This window comes from Thalassophryne amazonica, chromosome 12 (assembly GCF_902500255.1).
Source record: "Thalassophryne amazonica chromosome 12, fThaAma1.1, whole genome shotgun sequence".
In the NCBI taxonomy this organism is placed as follows: domain Eukaryota; kingdom Metazoa; phylum Chordata; class Actinopteri; order Batrachoidiformes; family Batrachoididae; genus Thalassophryne; species Thalassophryne amazonica.
In genome coordinates, this window is record NC_047114.1 from 72,025,250 (window position 1) to 72,041,660 (window position 16,411).

The window sequence follows — 16,411 nt, forward strand, 5'->3', positions numbered from 1 at the left end:
GAGCGTTGAGGCTGTGGAGCGTGGGGAGGGCGGAACCTTTTCGGACCCGGAAGGGAGAGGGACGGCGCGTGCCTGGCCACGTCCTTCGTCTCGCTCCCGACGGCGCTCATCTAACCGATTGTCTAACCGTATAAACGAGATCAATAAGCCCATCTAGATCCCGCGGTTCTTCCTTGGCTACCAGGTGCTCCTTCAGGACTGACGACAGTCCGTTTATGAAGGTGGCGTGGAGCACAACGTTATTCCAGCCGGACCTCTCAGCCACGATGCGGAAGTCGACTGCATATTTGGCTGCGCTCCGGCGCCCCTGTCTCATAGACAGCAGCACAGTTGAAGCAGTTTCTCCTCTATTAGGGTGATCAAAAACCATTTTGAACTCCCTCACAAACCCAGTATAAGTGGTAAGGAGCCGTGAATTTTGCTCCCAAGGCGCTGTAGCCCAAGCACGTGCCTCACCACGAAGCAAGTTAATAACATAAGCCACCTTACTGGCGTCAGACGCATACATGACGGGACGTTGTGCAAAGACGAGTGAACACTGCATAAGAAAGTCCGCGCACGTCTCCACACAACCTCCGTACGGCTCTGGGGGACTTATGTATGCTTCAGGGGATGGTGGGGGGGGTCATTGAACGACCAGTGGAACGTCTATATTCTGCACCGGGTCGGCAGGAGGAGGAGCTGCAGCAGCACCCTGAGCGCGCGCTTCCACCTGCGCCGTGAGAGCCTCCATCCTGCGGTTAAGGATGACGTTTTGCTCGATCATCAAATCCAACCGAGCGGTAAAGGTGGTGAGGATTTGCTGCAACTCACCAATCACTCCTCCTGCAGACGCCTGTGCACCCTGCTCTTCCATTGGTTGTCCAACAGATGGTTGACGCCCCTCGGGATTGATGACGCTGGTTGAGATATCCTGTTGAGAAAGTGTAGTGACACGGACCCACAACAGGGGGCGCAAATGATCGGACAATGAAAGAGTCGAATATGAACACTTTACTGTTGTGAAAGAGCACAACAAAAACACAGAGGATTACAGAAATTGAGCAAACAGTCAATCCACAAAGGTGACGTGTGGGCAGGCTCGAGGATAGAAGACGTCTGTCCTGAGAAGAACCGGAACCACACGATTTCCTCCGCCACCGAACCTGGAGAATACTGGAGCCGCCAAGTTCCGAGTCCCCAGGTGGCCACCGTCTCCGAGTGTCGGATCTGGTACTGCTGGCGAGGAGCAAAAACAGTCATATGTGGGTGCGTGCACACCCAGTAACAACAATGGTGAGAATTCCACCTCCACCTCTAACACACACTTGTGCAGCCCTGTCTAACCACTTATCTGGTTGGGGTGTGAAGCGAAGCCGTCGCTGATCACACCAAACGCCAATCTCTCAGATAGGGAACACCACAGGAAAGCGGCTGCAAAAAGAGTTCAGACTAAGACACAGTTAAGGCTGAGAATATTACCTTCACAGGTAGATGATATCTCGGCAACGAGGTGGAGATGACGTCCAGTTTTTTTGGAGTGGAATGATGAAGTGTAGATGGATGACAGCTGTCATGAGATAATGAGTGACAGCTGTCACCCCCGGCTGTGTCCGTGGCGGCAGCGCCCTCTCGTGCCTGAAGCCCGCACTTCAGGCAGGGCGCCCTCTGGTGGTGGGCCAGCAGTACCTCCTCTTCTGCGGCCCACACAACAAGGCTGCTTGGTTAAAAAATAAATAAATAAAGAACTGCATGGATCTAAGTGTGCTGAAAATTCTTCTCTAAATTTATTGTGTCAGCCAAGGATGAAATAAAATCATCAGTGTTTATTTACTTATTTGTGTGTCTGTCTGTCTGTTAGCAGGATTACGTCAAAACTACTGCACGGATATTAACAAAATTTTCATCACAGATAGATACTAGGCCATGCAAGACTCCACTGAATTTTGGAGGTGATCTGAATTCTGGATCAAGATTTTACTTTATATAGGCTTTGAAGGATTATGTCAAAACTACTTAACGGATTCTCACCAAATTTGCACCACAGATACATATTACGCCATGGAAGACTCCACTGAATTTTGGAGGTGATCCGGATGCAGATTGGCGGATGTCAGAATTCTCTGATTGCTCTTGTTGCATATATTTTTCTGGCACCTTAGTGATCATTAGTGCAGTGTACAGCTTTTAAAAAAAATGTATTTCAAATTTTATTTTGTGTTTATCGTTGTTATATGATTTTATTTTTCATCATTCATCTTGAATGTCTCATACTTGGTCTCTTATTCAGTCCATGAATGTAAAACAGTTCAGCTGCAGCTGCTGCTGCTGCTGCTGATGATGATGATGATGAAACATTGTTTGACAAAAGCATCAGCTCATCCGTTCTATGCAATGAAGAAACTGTGAAATGACTGAACAAGTCAGAAGAGATCTTCTCCCAAAAAAGGAGTGAAGCTAATCTGTCCTTGAGTAAGGACACTTTAGTCTGGCAGTCTCTAGCAGCTGCTTCAGGAATATATAATGGGATTATATGGCAGCTCTCACTCAGAGTCAGAATATAGTTGGACTTCAAAGAGACTGTCACATTGGCAGCTCATGATGTCAGACACTGAGGTCTGAGTAGCCTGGGGGTTTTCTTTTTTTGTTTGTTTGTTTTGTTTTGTGTTTTTTTTTTTATGTCACTGTCTCCTGGGAAATCCTCAATGTCATCTGTTTCCCTTCGTCGAGTCTGGGGGCTCAAGGGATCCTCCGATGAAAACATCAGTTGCTAATGCCCTTTTAAAAGTTGTTGCCATGGTAACACCTTTCATTATTGGTTATCGCTGTGCTTGCCTTCCCTTTTACCTACCTGACCACCCCTCCTATAACTGCCATCACTGTTCATTCATTTACAATATTTATCTTCATTTTAAAGGAAACAGTCCTTCTGGGTGTGACATATAAGCTTCTGTTGCACTTTGTCTGTCCTTGTTTGCCAATCTGTTTCACTGATTGAAAGCGGAGGGATGTCTCCACTAGGAGGACTCACATACTGCCATTTTCAAACTGAGAAAGCAAGATTGTTTTCATGGTCCATTAGCAAACAGTGCATGTGCAAAGGACATCAGCCTTCTGCTGAAGCATCTAACACACCACTTGACAAACAAGGGATGTAATTAATTGGGTATTATTGTAGTTTCCATGGTGCACTGAATATAAAATACATCGGCATCAATGTGCTCTTGTGTGTCATCTTATAATGAGCTTCATTCAGGATGGCAGGATCTTAGTATGTAAAATGTGATGTGATGGGTTCATGAGTGTCCATTAATGTATAATGCACGGAGTCAAGTTTTTTAACACAACTCAAAAATATATTAATTACACCTTTTTGTTAACTCCCCAGATTAAAGGGGCAGATAATGTGAAGAAACTCATTAAAACTTGGTTTGATGCATCAGAGCAGTGGCTAATGCAATGGGCTCAAGACTAGAGGATCCTCAGTTTGATTCCCTGTCACAGTGGAATTTATTAAGGTCCCTTGGGCAAGGACACTGGTGTGTGAATTGGTGAACATGTGGCATCACTGTAAAGCATTTTTGCTAAAAAAAAAAAAAAAAAAAAAGCACATTAGCACTTTTTATCAGATCAATTCAAAAAGCAAATTTGTTTTGCTTGAGTAATATCATTGCTGCTGCCACCTGCTGGCTGGATAATTGATGATGGATTAGGAGCAGGCATGGTTACCAGTTACCAGAGAGAGAGAGAGAGAGAGAGAGAGAGAGAAAACGAGAGAGAGAAGGACCATTTCCACACAGAAATGTACTAAATCAGACAAGTAAACATTACTTTGTGATTGTTTCGCCGTAGTTGCTGTATGTTCTAAAGTGAGGTGACGTATGCAGTGAATGGGTCCATGTACTGGACAATGTTTCTGCACAGAAAATGTATTTAATCAAGGAAATAATCCACTCTTTTCTGACTGTTTAATTGTGGCTATGCTCAAAAACTCAAATAACACGTCCACACAACCCGCAGAAAGGATGTTGTTTGAATGTAGCCAAAGCAGAGGCGGTTTTGAAGTCACATGCAGCTTAGAATGAGCTTGTTTGTCAGTTTCAAAATCCACTTCAAAAAGCAAGAATCTTCCTAAATCACAGTGTGTTTCTCGTTTCAGCTGGATGCTGACCGAGATGAAGAGGAGGTCTTCTGCGATATTAGCATGACTTTGGATAATAAGCTGTGTTCCTCCAAAGAGCCCGCTGCTGGTAAGATGATGTTTTTTGTAATACACACCAAAAACAGTGTTTAAATGTTCAATGTATTAATTTAATGATGACGACATTCAATGAGCAATGATATATGAGAGAAGATTGATGATTTTGAATAGAGTTAAATAAAGCCACTCTGTTTATCTGACAACATAGCCCAGTCTTACTTTGCGCAGTGCAGCGGGTCTCTATGACGTCCGATGCTGGACGCCGTCTGGTTCAGTCAACGCTCCGTCCGCCACACAGCTTCGTCAGGGACCTTGACAAGAGGCTCTGCCGGTCTGACCTGCTTGGTTTCGTCAGTGGCGGGGATGATTTCTGTTATTTAATTCTGTTATTTAAAGCTTTAATTCATTTGAAAGCTTGAGTCTTAGTCTTGTCCATCCAAATTGGAAGTCCCAAAAAACCAGTTGTATTTGTTATTATCTATCGTCCACCTGGTCGTTACTGTGAGTTTCTCTGTGAATTTTCAGCCTTTTGTCTGACTTAGTGCTTAGCTCAGATAAGATAATTATAGTGGGGCGAATTTTAACATCCACACAGATGCTGAGAATGACAGCCTCAACAATGCATTAATCTATTATTAGACTCAATTGGCTTTGCTCAAAATGTAAATGAGTCCACCCACCACTTAATCATATCTTAGATCTTGTTCTGACTTATGGTATGGAAATTGAAGACTTAACAGTATTCCCTGAAAACTCCCTTCTGTCTGATCATTTCTTAATAACATGTACATTTACTCTGATGGACTACCCAGCAGTGGGGAATAAGTTTCATTACACTAGAAGTCTTTCAGAAAGCGCTGTAACTAGGTTTAAGGATATGATTCCTTCTTTATGTTCTCTAATGCCATATACCAACACAGTGCAGAGTAGCTACCTAACTCTGTAAGTGAGATAGAGTATCTCGTCAATAGTTTCACATCCTCATTGAAGACAACTTTGAATGCTGTAGCTCCTCTGAAAAAGAGAGCTTTAATCAGAAGTGCCTGACTCTGTGGTATAACTCACAAACTCGCAGCTTAAAGCAGATAACCCTAAGTTGGAGAGGAAATGGCGTCTCACTAATTTAGAAGATCTTCACTTAGCCTGGAAAAAGAGTCTGTTGCTCTATAAAAAAGCCCTCCGTAAAGCTAGGACATCTTACTACTCATCACTAATTGAAGAAAATAAGAACAACCCCAGGTTCTTTTCAGCACTGTAGCCAGGCTGACAAGAGTCAGAGCTCTATTGAGCCCGAGTATTCCTTTAACTAGTAATGACTTCATGACTTTCTTTGCTAATAAAATTTTTAACTATTAGAGAAAAAATTACTCATAACCATCCCAAAGACGTATCGTTATCTTTGGCTGCTTTCAGTGATGCCGGTATTTGGTTAGACTCTTTCTCTCAGATTGTTCTGTCTGAGTTATTTTCATTAGTTACTTCATCCAAACCATCAACATGTCTATTAGACCCCATTCCTACCAGGCTGCTCAAGGAAGCCCTACCATTATTTAATGCTTCGATCTTAAATATGATCAATCTATCTTATTAGTTGGCTATGTACCACAGGCTTTTAAGGTGGCAGTAATTAAACCATTACTTAAAAAGCCATCACTTGACCCAGCTATCTTAGCTAATTATAGGCCAATCTCCAACCTCCCTTTTTGTTGGGAAGGTGTCGTAGCATGGACCCACAACAGGGGGCGCAAATGAACGGACAATGAGTAAGCTAAAAAGTAACAATTTAATGTTGTGATAATACACAACTAAATGTACAGAAATTTGCACAGTCAATAAACACCAGGTGACGTGTGGGCAGGCTCGAAGATAGAAGACCCCTGACGAGAGAGAAGCCGCGTCCCACACGGCTTCCACCACCAACGGTCTGAAGAACACTGGAGCCGCCAAGTCCCGAGTCCCCAGGTGGCCTCTGTCTTCAGCTGTCGACCCTGGTACTGCTGGCAGAAAGATGTATGAGTGTGAGTCCGCACACTCAGTAATCCACAGTCCAAACACAGTTAGGAGGGAGCACCTCCACCTCCAATCACACACTCGTACAGCTCCTGGTTCAACCACTTATCTGGGTTGGGATGTGAGGCGAAGCCGTCGCTGTCACACCAAACGCCAATCCCTCAGACAAGGAAACACTCCAGGAAAACGGCTGTAACAGAAGTTCAGGTTAAACACACAAAGTGTCTGTCAGCAGAGAAATTACCTTTTTATGGTAGTCGATTTCTCGGCGGGGAGGTGGAGTTGCAGTCCGGCTTAAGTAGTGGTGTAGATGATGACAGCTGGTGTGATGAGTGACAGCTGTCACTTCCTCTGGGTCTGGCGCCCTCTCGTGCTTGGAGCCCGCACTCCAAGCAGGGCGCCATCTGGTGGTAGTGGGCCAGCAGTACCTCCTCTTCAGCGGCCCACATAACACTTTTCTCTCAAAATTCTTGAAAGGGTAGTTGTAAAACAACTGATCATCTGCAGAGGAATGGTCTATTTGAAGAGTTTCAGTCAGGGTTTAGAATTCATCATAGTACAGAAACAGCATTAGTGAAGGTTACAAATGATCTTCTTATGGCCTCAGACAGTGGACTCATCTCTGTGCTTGTTCTCTTAGACTCAGTGCTGCTTTTGATACTGTTGACCATAAAATTTTATTACAGAGATTAGAGCATGCCATAGGTATTAAAGGCACTGCGCTGCGGTGGTTTGAATCATATTTATCTAATAGATTACAATTTGTTCATGTAATGGGGAATCTTCTTCACAGACTAAGGTTAATTATGGAGTTCCACAAGGTTCTGTGCTAGGACCAATTTTATTCACTTTATACATGCTTCCCTTAGGCAGTATTATTAGATGGCATTGCTTAAATTTTCATTTTACGCAGATGATACCCAGCTTTATCTATCCATGAAGCCAGAGGACACAACACCAATTAGCTAAACTGCAGGATTGTCTTACAGACATAAAGACATGGATGACCTCTAATTTCCTGCTTTTAAACTCAGATAAAACTGAAGTTATTGTACTTGGCCCCACAAATCTTAGAAACATGGTGTCTAACCAGATCCTTACTCTGGATGCATTACCCTGACCTCTAGTATACTGTGAGAAATCTTGGAGTCATGTTTGATCAGGATATGTCATTCAAAAGCGCATATTAAACAAATATGTAGGACTGCTTTTTTGCATTTATGCAATATCTCTAAAAATTAGAAGGTCTTAGAGTAATGCTGAAAAAACTATTCATGCATTTTATTTCCTCTAGGCTGGACTATTGTAATTCATTATTGATCAGGTGTCCTAAAAGTTACCTGAAAAGCCTTCAGTTAATCAAAATGCTGCAGCTAGAGTACTAACGGGGACTAGAAGGAGAGAGCATATCTCACCCATATGGGCCTCTCTTCATTGGCTTCCTGTTAATTCTAGAATAGAATTTAAAATTCTTCTTCTATAAGGTTTTGAATAATCAGCTCCCATCTATCTTAGGGACCTCATAGTACCATATCACCCCAATAGAGCGCTTCGCTCTCAGACTGCAGGCTTACTTGTAGTTCCTAGGGTTTGTAGAGTAGAATGGGAGGCAGAGCCTTCAGCTTTCAGGCTCCTCTCCTGTGGAACCAGCTCCCAATTCAGATCAGGGAGACAGACACCCTCTCTACTTTTAAGATTAGGCTTAAACTTCCTTTTGCTAAAGCTTATAGTTAGGGCTGGATCAGGTGACCCTGAACCATCCCTTAGTTATGCTGCTATAGACTTAGACTGCTGGGGGGTTCCCATGATGCACTGAGTGTTTCTTTCTCTTTTTGCTCTGTATGCAACCACTCTGCATTTAATCATTACTGATTAGATCTCTGCTCCCTCCACAGCATGTCTTTTTCCTGTTCTCTCCCTCAGCCCCAACCAGTCCAAGCAGAAGACTGCCCCTCCTGAGCCTGGTTCTGCTGGAGGTTTCTTCCTGTTAAAAGGGAGTTTTTCCTTACCACTGTCGCCAAGTGCTTGCTCACAGGGGGTCGTTTTGACCGTTGGGGTTTTGTAAGTAATTATTGTATGGCCTTGCCTTACAATATAAAGCGCCTTGGGGCAACTGTTTGTTGTGATTTGGCGCTATCTAAATAAAATTGATTGATTGATTATTGTGCTGTGATTTTGCGGTGGCAGTTCAAGTCACTGTTGAATGTCTCATCTGACCTGGATGTTTTTCTCTGCAGCGGTCTGGAGGTATGGCTCGTCAGATAAAAGTTGAGCGTCGTTATTCTCTATCAAAAATCAAAAATTTGTCTTTCATCGTCGTCTTTTGGAAGTTTGGTCAAATCAAAACTCAATGCAAAAATATCTGACTTTAGAAGAAAAATGTTGTTTGAAAGGAATTTGGAGTTTGAAGAAGAAAAGGTTTTAATTTGAAAATTCAGAAAAGGAAGTGAATGCACCGCGTGTTTACTTGACAAAGTTGCAAAAGTTAGCTGTCGAAAAAGTAAATTGCGCAAAACAAAAAGGAGTTTAAGTAGCACGTGGCTTTTAACAAAGAGATCATAAATTTTCTTGATGCCAGGGCCCGTCTTAGACTCAAGAAAAAGAAAAGAGAAGCGAATGGCGAAGAGAAAAAGAGGAGGAGTTCCCAGGTGCGAGCTCTTTTAAAAGGTTTACAAGCTCCACCCCCAAGGAATTCTGGGTAATGTAGTTTCTGAGTTTCCTTCATCTAGTTTTATATATATAAATCAGCGTGGCTCCAAAATTCCCGCTTCAAAACCCGAACAAGTCCTGTAGAATAAATCTTGTAACTGTTTTACCTGGAATTATATACCACACACACACACACACATATATATATATATATATATATATATATATATAAAGAACATACTAAGTAAATGTTCCCCAATGAACAGAGTATAACACATCAAATATAATACTTACATGCATAAATAGAAAAGAGTGACGTTTCCTTTTCCCTTTTTTTTTTTCTTTTGTTACAACAATACATGAAATTTCCTTTTAAAAATGTGGTTACAATTTTGAGTCTAGTGTGAAAGACATCTTTTAGGACTTTTGGTGAGGAAAGTATGTTTTCTGTGGAGGGTTCTTTATGGTAAGAGGGGAGCTGATACATCTGGTTTGGGGTACTGATAAGGATTCACAGCTCTGTGAGGAATGCACTTTGGGGAGTCTTAAATCCTGATTAGTGGTGATGGTTTTACACAAATCCAAGCTTGGATCCAACCAGGCCTTGCTGTATGGAGTTTATCTTTCTTGAAGAAACTCAGTGTCCTCTGCTTAATGCAAGCTTAAGATGTTGGTTGTTTGATCACAGCTTTCCGCTACATTCCCCCACTCGATTCAACTTTGGGGTCTCCAACGGTTAATCGCCAAGACGAGGAAGGCTGTGATGGTCGGTGGGTGATGTCTTCCACTGGTGGTGAGGCTGAGGAGGGTTAGTGGTCGATTAGCAGAGTGGCTTAGGGTGACGACTACAGTGCTAAAGTGGTCTGACTATGGTACTACATCCTACATTTGCCTATTTATTTACATTATTCGTGGCAGTTTGGCTAATCCAAATTTAGTAGCTCGAATACCTGGTTGGTGTTCGGGTTCTCGTGTCTAAATTTGGGTTAGCGTCGATGTCTTCAGACGGTGTCAGCCGCACGTCGTTTTCTTCGGGCTAGTCTGGCGAGAGCTCGAGAACACCTGGTTATAACGTTCTGAAGGGTATTGGCGTATCTGTACGCCCACAGAGCTAAGGTCGAGGGTAGTCAGGTAACCGACGATTGGGTGGCTACAAACAACAGGTGTCATGAGTAGACCAAGCATACGATATGGCTTGGTAGGGCTGAGATCTTGATTTCGAATCTCTTTCAAAGTTTTATCTATTGGTGCCACGTCGATGACTTGAGAACCCTCATACTGGATTTTCTCCAGGGTCTGTTGGTCTAGTTCGATAGCGGTTTGGTTGTAAAAGTCGGACACTTCAATGGCTCCTCTGTATTGGTCAGGATGTAGGTGTAGAGAGATACCTCACCAATACGGAGCAGGGCAGTTTCGGGTACTTGTAACCCACAAAGTTTTTCGCTGAAGTTCTATACGAGTCGACGTGTCATGACGGTCATACACCAGTAGGGCTGATTTTTCGGGGGTGTTGACTAACCAGCGTTGTCCTACTATCTCTACCTGAGTGTCCATGACTTGGGGGAACAGCGTGATGGTCGTTGGACAGCGATTTGTCCCAGTAAGTGTTTTGAGACCGCAGATGCCGGCAGTGTCATCTCGAATGAACGGTTGCTGGACCCAAATAATGGATGTCTTTTGTGACAGTGCACATTTTGAGATTCGGCACCAAGTATAGCTCAGATTAGCGTCGTTGGAAGCCACTACGGGTGGTGTGTGGATCTTAAGGTGATTGTCTCCTTGCCAGAGACCTACGTTCACGACACTTTTGAGCCTGTAGTATGTTTTCACTAATGACGTTCGGCAAGTTAATTAGAAACACCATTTCCAGATCCTCTGTCTCTACATAGATTGGGATTGAGTCTTCCCAATGTGTACGCGAGGTGAGCTTGTAGCGGCGTGACTAGGCTATGGGTTGGGGACTCGAGAAGTTGGTGGACCAGGGTTAAAGGGACAATGTCGGGGTGGAATCCTACCGACGGCGAGGCTGTCAATGGAGATCTGACATCCCTGGGTCATGTCTGCCATGAGCATATTCAACATCTGTGTGTGTGCATAGTCTTCCTGCAACACTGACGTTAGTTGGTCAATTATGCCCACGGTCTTTTTGAGGCACGTTAGTATGGGAGTTAAGGATTACCACGGTGTCTCGTACAGTTTGTCCGATGGTCTCAAGACCTTTTCTCTGTAACGTTAAGCTGAGCCTGTATTTCAGGGATTACCTCTTGGAGCTCGCTAACATGTCTCTTTACTGTTGATAGTGTGACGGTGTTAACTGCTGATAAGCCAAAACTAAAGAGGGATCCTACAGCTGAGGCTGCCATTAGCAGACCTCCAATGAACCTCTTCTGTCTTTTGTTGAGTCCGCTCAGTTCTGCTTGCGTTACGGTGAACTTCGCCATCTGGTGTAGGCATGTGGACCATGTCTGCCTCAGCATGCTTCAGGACAGACCTTGTCCACCGGCTACCTGACCAGGAGACCAGGTTCACTGTACTGCTGGCGAAGTTGGCCCTGTACACTTCTGTGGGGTCGAGCCTGACGAACACCCTCTGTGTGTGCAGGCTCAGTTGTTATCAATAAGCCGGGCTGGTCCTTCATGACGATGCCCGATTCTGGTCTGAATTCAACCACGTCTGGTGAGGTGTTTGGCGAAGGTTGCGCTGAGGAGCAGCAGGGTCATGAGCCAGGTCATCCTGGCAAACACAACAAACATGGTTAGAAATTTGAAATTTTTTTATTAAGGACGAAATTCACGTGGTGGTTCACCCTCACTACGTGGTGCTGGTGAGGATCTCCTGAGTTGTTTATGTGTCCTGTTGGAAGTTAAGTTATTTTCCTTAATTTGTCTCGATCGGTGTGATTCGATTGTGTGGGACGCAGCAGATGTCGATATTCCTTCTTTGGCGACCTCTCGACCTAATGAGTGGTTTTAAGTTTTAATCGGTGACTGTGACGTCCCCAGTGCGAGTCCCATGGGGTTTTTGTGAGGCTTAATTTGGTTGCGGTGTACCCACTTGAAAACTGTTCTTTTTGACCCTTGCTGACCTTGATTTGGTATATGACGGCGGAGAGTTTGTCAGTCACCAAATACGGCCCAGTCCAATGGGGTAGCAACTTGCGAATTAACCTGGTCGTTTTCTGGCTGGGTTGCCCGAACAGTAGTACCAAACCTTGTCCCCACTTGATCTCATGGTAGGACGCCTTCTTGTCATAGTAAGGCTTTTCGACCTTCTGCGCTTTTGTTCAAGTGTTTTTGAGCAAAGGAGAAGGTGGCTTTCAGATGTTCAGATCAGGTCAGTCATGTATTGTTGAGCCGTGTACATTGTTGCAATGTTTGCCTCCCCTGGCTGGTACAGCAGGTGGAGGGGGCGTGTCATTTGACTGCCTGTCATCATTTGAAAAGGGGAGAACCCCTGTCGATTCGTGAGGGGTCGCCCGGATGGCCATGAGGACCAGGAGAAGTTTCACATCCCAGTCTCTGTGGTTGTCTGCCACATATTTGCGCAGGATGATCACCACAGTTTGGTTGGGGCCCTTTTCCACCTGTCCTGACGACTGAGGGTGGTGGCTGATGTGGAGTTCGCCTTCACTCCAGCACTTGCCAGAGTTTTTGCAAGTGACTTCGCGTGGTGAAGTAGGTTCCTCTATCTGAGTTTATGTGGATAGGTAGTCAACAATCATGAAAAGATGTATTCATCAACAAATAGGCTGTCGTCACAGGCTGTATCATTTCGGAGACATTAGACATTCCAGCCATTTGGTGAAGTCACATGTGACAGTGGAGGAAATATTTGTTTCCTCTTGTAGACTTCGTGAGGGGTCCTACCCAGTCGATTTGTAGATCCGACCAAGGGAAGGAAATACCTCTTTTTTGGTAAGGGAGCTCTGTGAATCGTGCACAGGGTTGGAATTGGCAACAGACCAAGCAGCCGTTGATGTAATCGCTTACATCCTTCTGCATTTTTGGCCAATATGCCACCTGTCGTATCGCATTGTATGTTGCTTTCGTTCCTTCTGTGACCTGCACATGCTGAATCATGCCCGTGCATCAACATCACCCTCCGTGGTTACGAGGAACCACTACGCAGGTGAAGAGAGATCCCGGAAGCATAGAATAAGATCCATGGAGCCTTGGAGGTGTATCCTCGGGCGTGGTACAGCTGTTTTAAGTCCGGACGTAAGCAAAATCATCCGCAGTGAGTGGGTGAACTTGAGGTATCAGTGAGATGTAGCCCAGTTTGTTTATGGCTGATCCAGAGCCTGGAGTGAGGGCCAGTCGGGTTGGAGAAAGCTGGAGCGGCCGAGGCTGTGGGTGGGAACGGGAGCTGTGGCAGGGTCTGCGGCAAGGCAGTCCGCAGCACGAGTCACCACTGATACAGAATGGGTGGGTGTGTGGGGTAAAAGTGCCCTCATCGAATGCCCACCGGCGTGCCGTTCAGAGCGCCTTGCTTGGCTAGCGTGTCAGCTAAGTCATTAAATTCTTTGTCTTGGCCTGGTGGTGCGGGAGTGACCTCTGACCTTTTTCCAGTATAATCTGACGTCGTGCGTAGTTATGAGGTGATCACAAGCCGCAAACAGTTCTTTGTGTTTGACCGATTTCTGTTGGAGGTCATGAAACCATTGAGTTTCTAGCAGGGTAGGATTGGAACAAAAAGGCATGCATAGTTTGAATCTGTAACATAGCAACAATTGTTTTGACAGTTTGCGCCACAGGCTAACTGGCATGTTATGAGTATGCCACACAATTTCAGCATACTGAGGAGGACTGTGGTCCAGTTCGAAATTTTGTGGGCTCTTTGGTGTATTGTCAATCCACGCGACCCCCACTCCTGCCCGGGCGACTGTTTCATGGTGAAATGAGCAGCCGTCCTCGTACGCAATGATCATGCCTTGGCAGGCATTGTGGTCAAAGTAGTGGTGATTAGGGGAGTTGGGTGGTGACACGTCTTCGTTAAACGGGTTTGCAGCTGGTGTCTTGGGTAGTGCTGGCAAGCAGCTAACCCTGTGCCTAGGGGAGTTTTGCAGTCTTGGGCATACCGCACCTCAACGTCAAAACTTTGCAGTGCCATCAACCACGAGGCAACTTGTGAGTTGTTACTACACCTTCTTGCAGTCTTTGACTGTTAAGGAATGTCACTGGTTGATGATTGGTTTCTACAATGACTTTTTGTCCACCCAGATAGTTGGTGAAATGTTTCACAGCCCAGACTGTTGCTAGTAGGGCTTTTTCGCAGTCACTGAATTTAAATTCCGGCGGTTGTAGCGTTTTGCTCGCATATGCGACCACTCGCCTATCTTTGTCGTACATCTGGTACAGTCCCCGCGCTTAAGGCATGATTGGAGAATCCCACCTCTATGTGAAATTCTTACTACAATCAGAGTATGTTGAGCTGAGGGCTGAGCAGAGTTTGTCTTTCAGAGCTGCCTGGCCTTTTCTTGGGGTTCAGGCCATAGGAACGCGTATCATTTTTGAGCAGGTCCTCAGTGGTTTCGCCAATCTGCATAGTTTCAATGAATTGGTGGGAGTAATTGCACATTCCCAGAAAGCTGCACAGTTCTGTTAGGTTCATAGGCGTTTGATGTTGGTGATTCTTTGGACTCGTTCCAAACTTGTGGTTGCACTCCATCTGGTCCGACAAAGAGGCCCACATAGGTTGACCTTGGTCCAACACCATTGACACTTTGAAAGTGAGATTTTTGCAACCCACATTCGTGAGTGGTTCAAGGATGTGGTCTATCTCTCATCCAAATGTGTGTCTAATGTTGGGTTTCGCATTAGGGACGTGCGAGTTCAACCATTAATAAGGGTGCCTCGCTCATTGCATCGGGGCACACCCTTGTTCAAGAAGATGTTGAATTCTGCAGGTGAGTTGGGCATAGCCAAATGGGCACCTGTGAAAGTGTACTGGGCGGTTGGTGAAGGTGAATGCCAGTTTGTGTTGATCGTCGCTTCATGGACAGGATTGTCCAGAACCCGGAGGCCACATCAAGGCGTGGAAAAGTATTTTGCGTCTTTTACTTTTAGGAAGTCCTGCTCTAACTGAGTCATCGGCCATTGAGATAGTGACACCGTTGGTTGAGTTTGGGGTAATTGATGGTAGGTCTCCACTTGCCGTTTGGTTTGATTACCGGCCATACAGGGCTGAATAGGTGCTGTGCACGGTCTTATGATCCCTTTTCCCTATAGGGCAGCTATGATTCCTGTACAGGTTCTAGGATGCCAGAGGATTTTGTACTGTCGCACAAAGGTGGCGGTGCATTGGAGGAGTTGGGATGCACACAAAGTGGATGTGGGTGAGTCCACAATCCAATGAATCATTGGCAAAGAACGCTTTGGTATTTATAGTGTAGGTCTCTTAGACGTCCTCTGTTCCTTATCATTCTTTAAGGCATCTGCTGCTGCTACGACTTGTTCTATCTGAGATGCAAATTCAGAATCAGAACCTGGGTTAAGGTTCAGAGATGGTTCAGTGTCATTTCCAGCATTTGTTTTGTTTTGAGAGTCGACCGTGAGGACCATAAGGGGCTGGAGACCATGGTGGTCAGGGTCATCAAGATCTATTCTGCTGACAATGTCTTCCTCAGAGATGCTCACTGGAATACAGCGATCGCTCCTGAAGGTTTGGAAAAGACAACCCCCATTGTGAACAGGGAAAGAAGCGATGGAGGGCCAAGAACTGGGATGTTCAGCTCAAAGTCCTGGAATTCAGTGCTGATTAACCAGCCCAGTGGGGTGGCTTTGGGAATCAGGATATCTTCGCCAGTGTCGTTATGCACCATCAAGCAAGTTGTCCGCCTTCCTAGGCTCAGAAGTGAGTGGCTTCAAGAGATAGTCCCAGTTAGGTGAAGAGCTGGGATGGCTGGAAGACTGCCTGTGAGTGTCGGAGAGCCATTCTCCTGGACGTATCACGAGGTGGAGTGGTGCATTTTTCAGGTGGGGCAGGTATCGTGATGTGACCGTCACTCACTACCTGACATGCGTCAGGGATCAATTGTCCCGACTTCAGATACTCTGGATCGGAGGTAAGCGGGGTCGTCATGTGCTTTGGTCAGAGACCAGAGGGACCTGACTAACTCTGTCAACCTGTACCTCCAAGTCGGACAAGGAGGTCACCTCCTGTGTAGACAGAGCATGGTAAGTTTGGGACGACTAAGAATGAGTGTCTCAATTCTCGTTGGTTTCCAACGCATTCTGAGTGTGCAGATTCCAGTTGCCTGAGTACGGTCCTGTGGTAGAGGGTCCTTTGGAAAATGGAAAGATTTTTCCCACATATAAAATGTCTGGATTGGATTTGCTCAATGAGTCAAACAGACTTCGACTAATAGCTGATCTTCGGCCCAAAAGAGCCAGAGCTATGTCAGCAGTGTGTGTGTTTTCAAATGGAGACCATCTACTACCAGAGGGCAGTACTCACCTCGCATTAGTGTCTGACAGCTTACAGAGGAAAGTGTCCTTCTCGGCCAGCAGTGCATCTGGGGCCCATGAAGCATTCCGCGGGTCGGACAGCCAACGGAATGTCCGCTGTGACTGT

General features: G+C 45.3%; 1 protein-coding gene across 1 annotated transcript in view; it reads left to right on the forward strand.

The window, feature by feature from the left end:
- Nucleotides 1-16,411, forward strand: part of ak5 (adenylate kinase 5) — a 294,513-nt gene that overhangs the window by 170,843 nt on the left and 107,259 nt on the right. Inside the window, 1 exon segment of the mRNA XM_034183075.1 lies at nucleotides 4,139-4,229. Within this exon segment, the coding sequence (XP_034038966.1) occupies nucleotides 4,139-4,229 (91 nt within the window).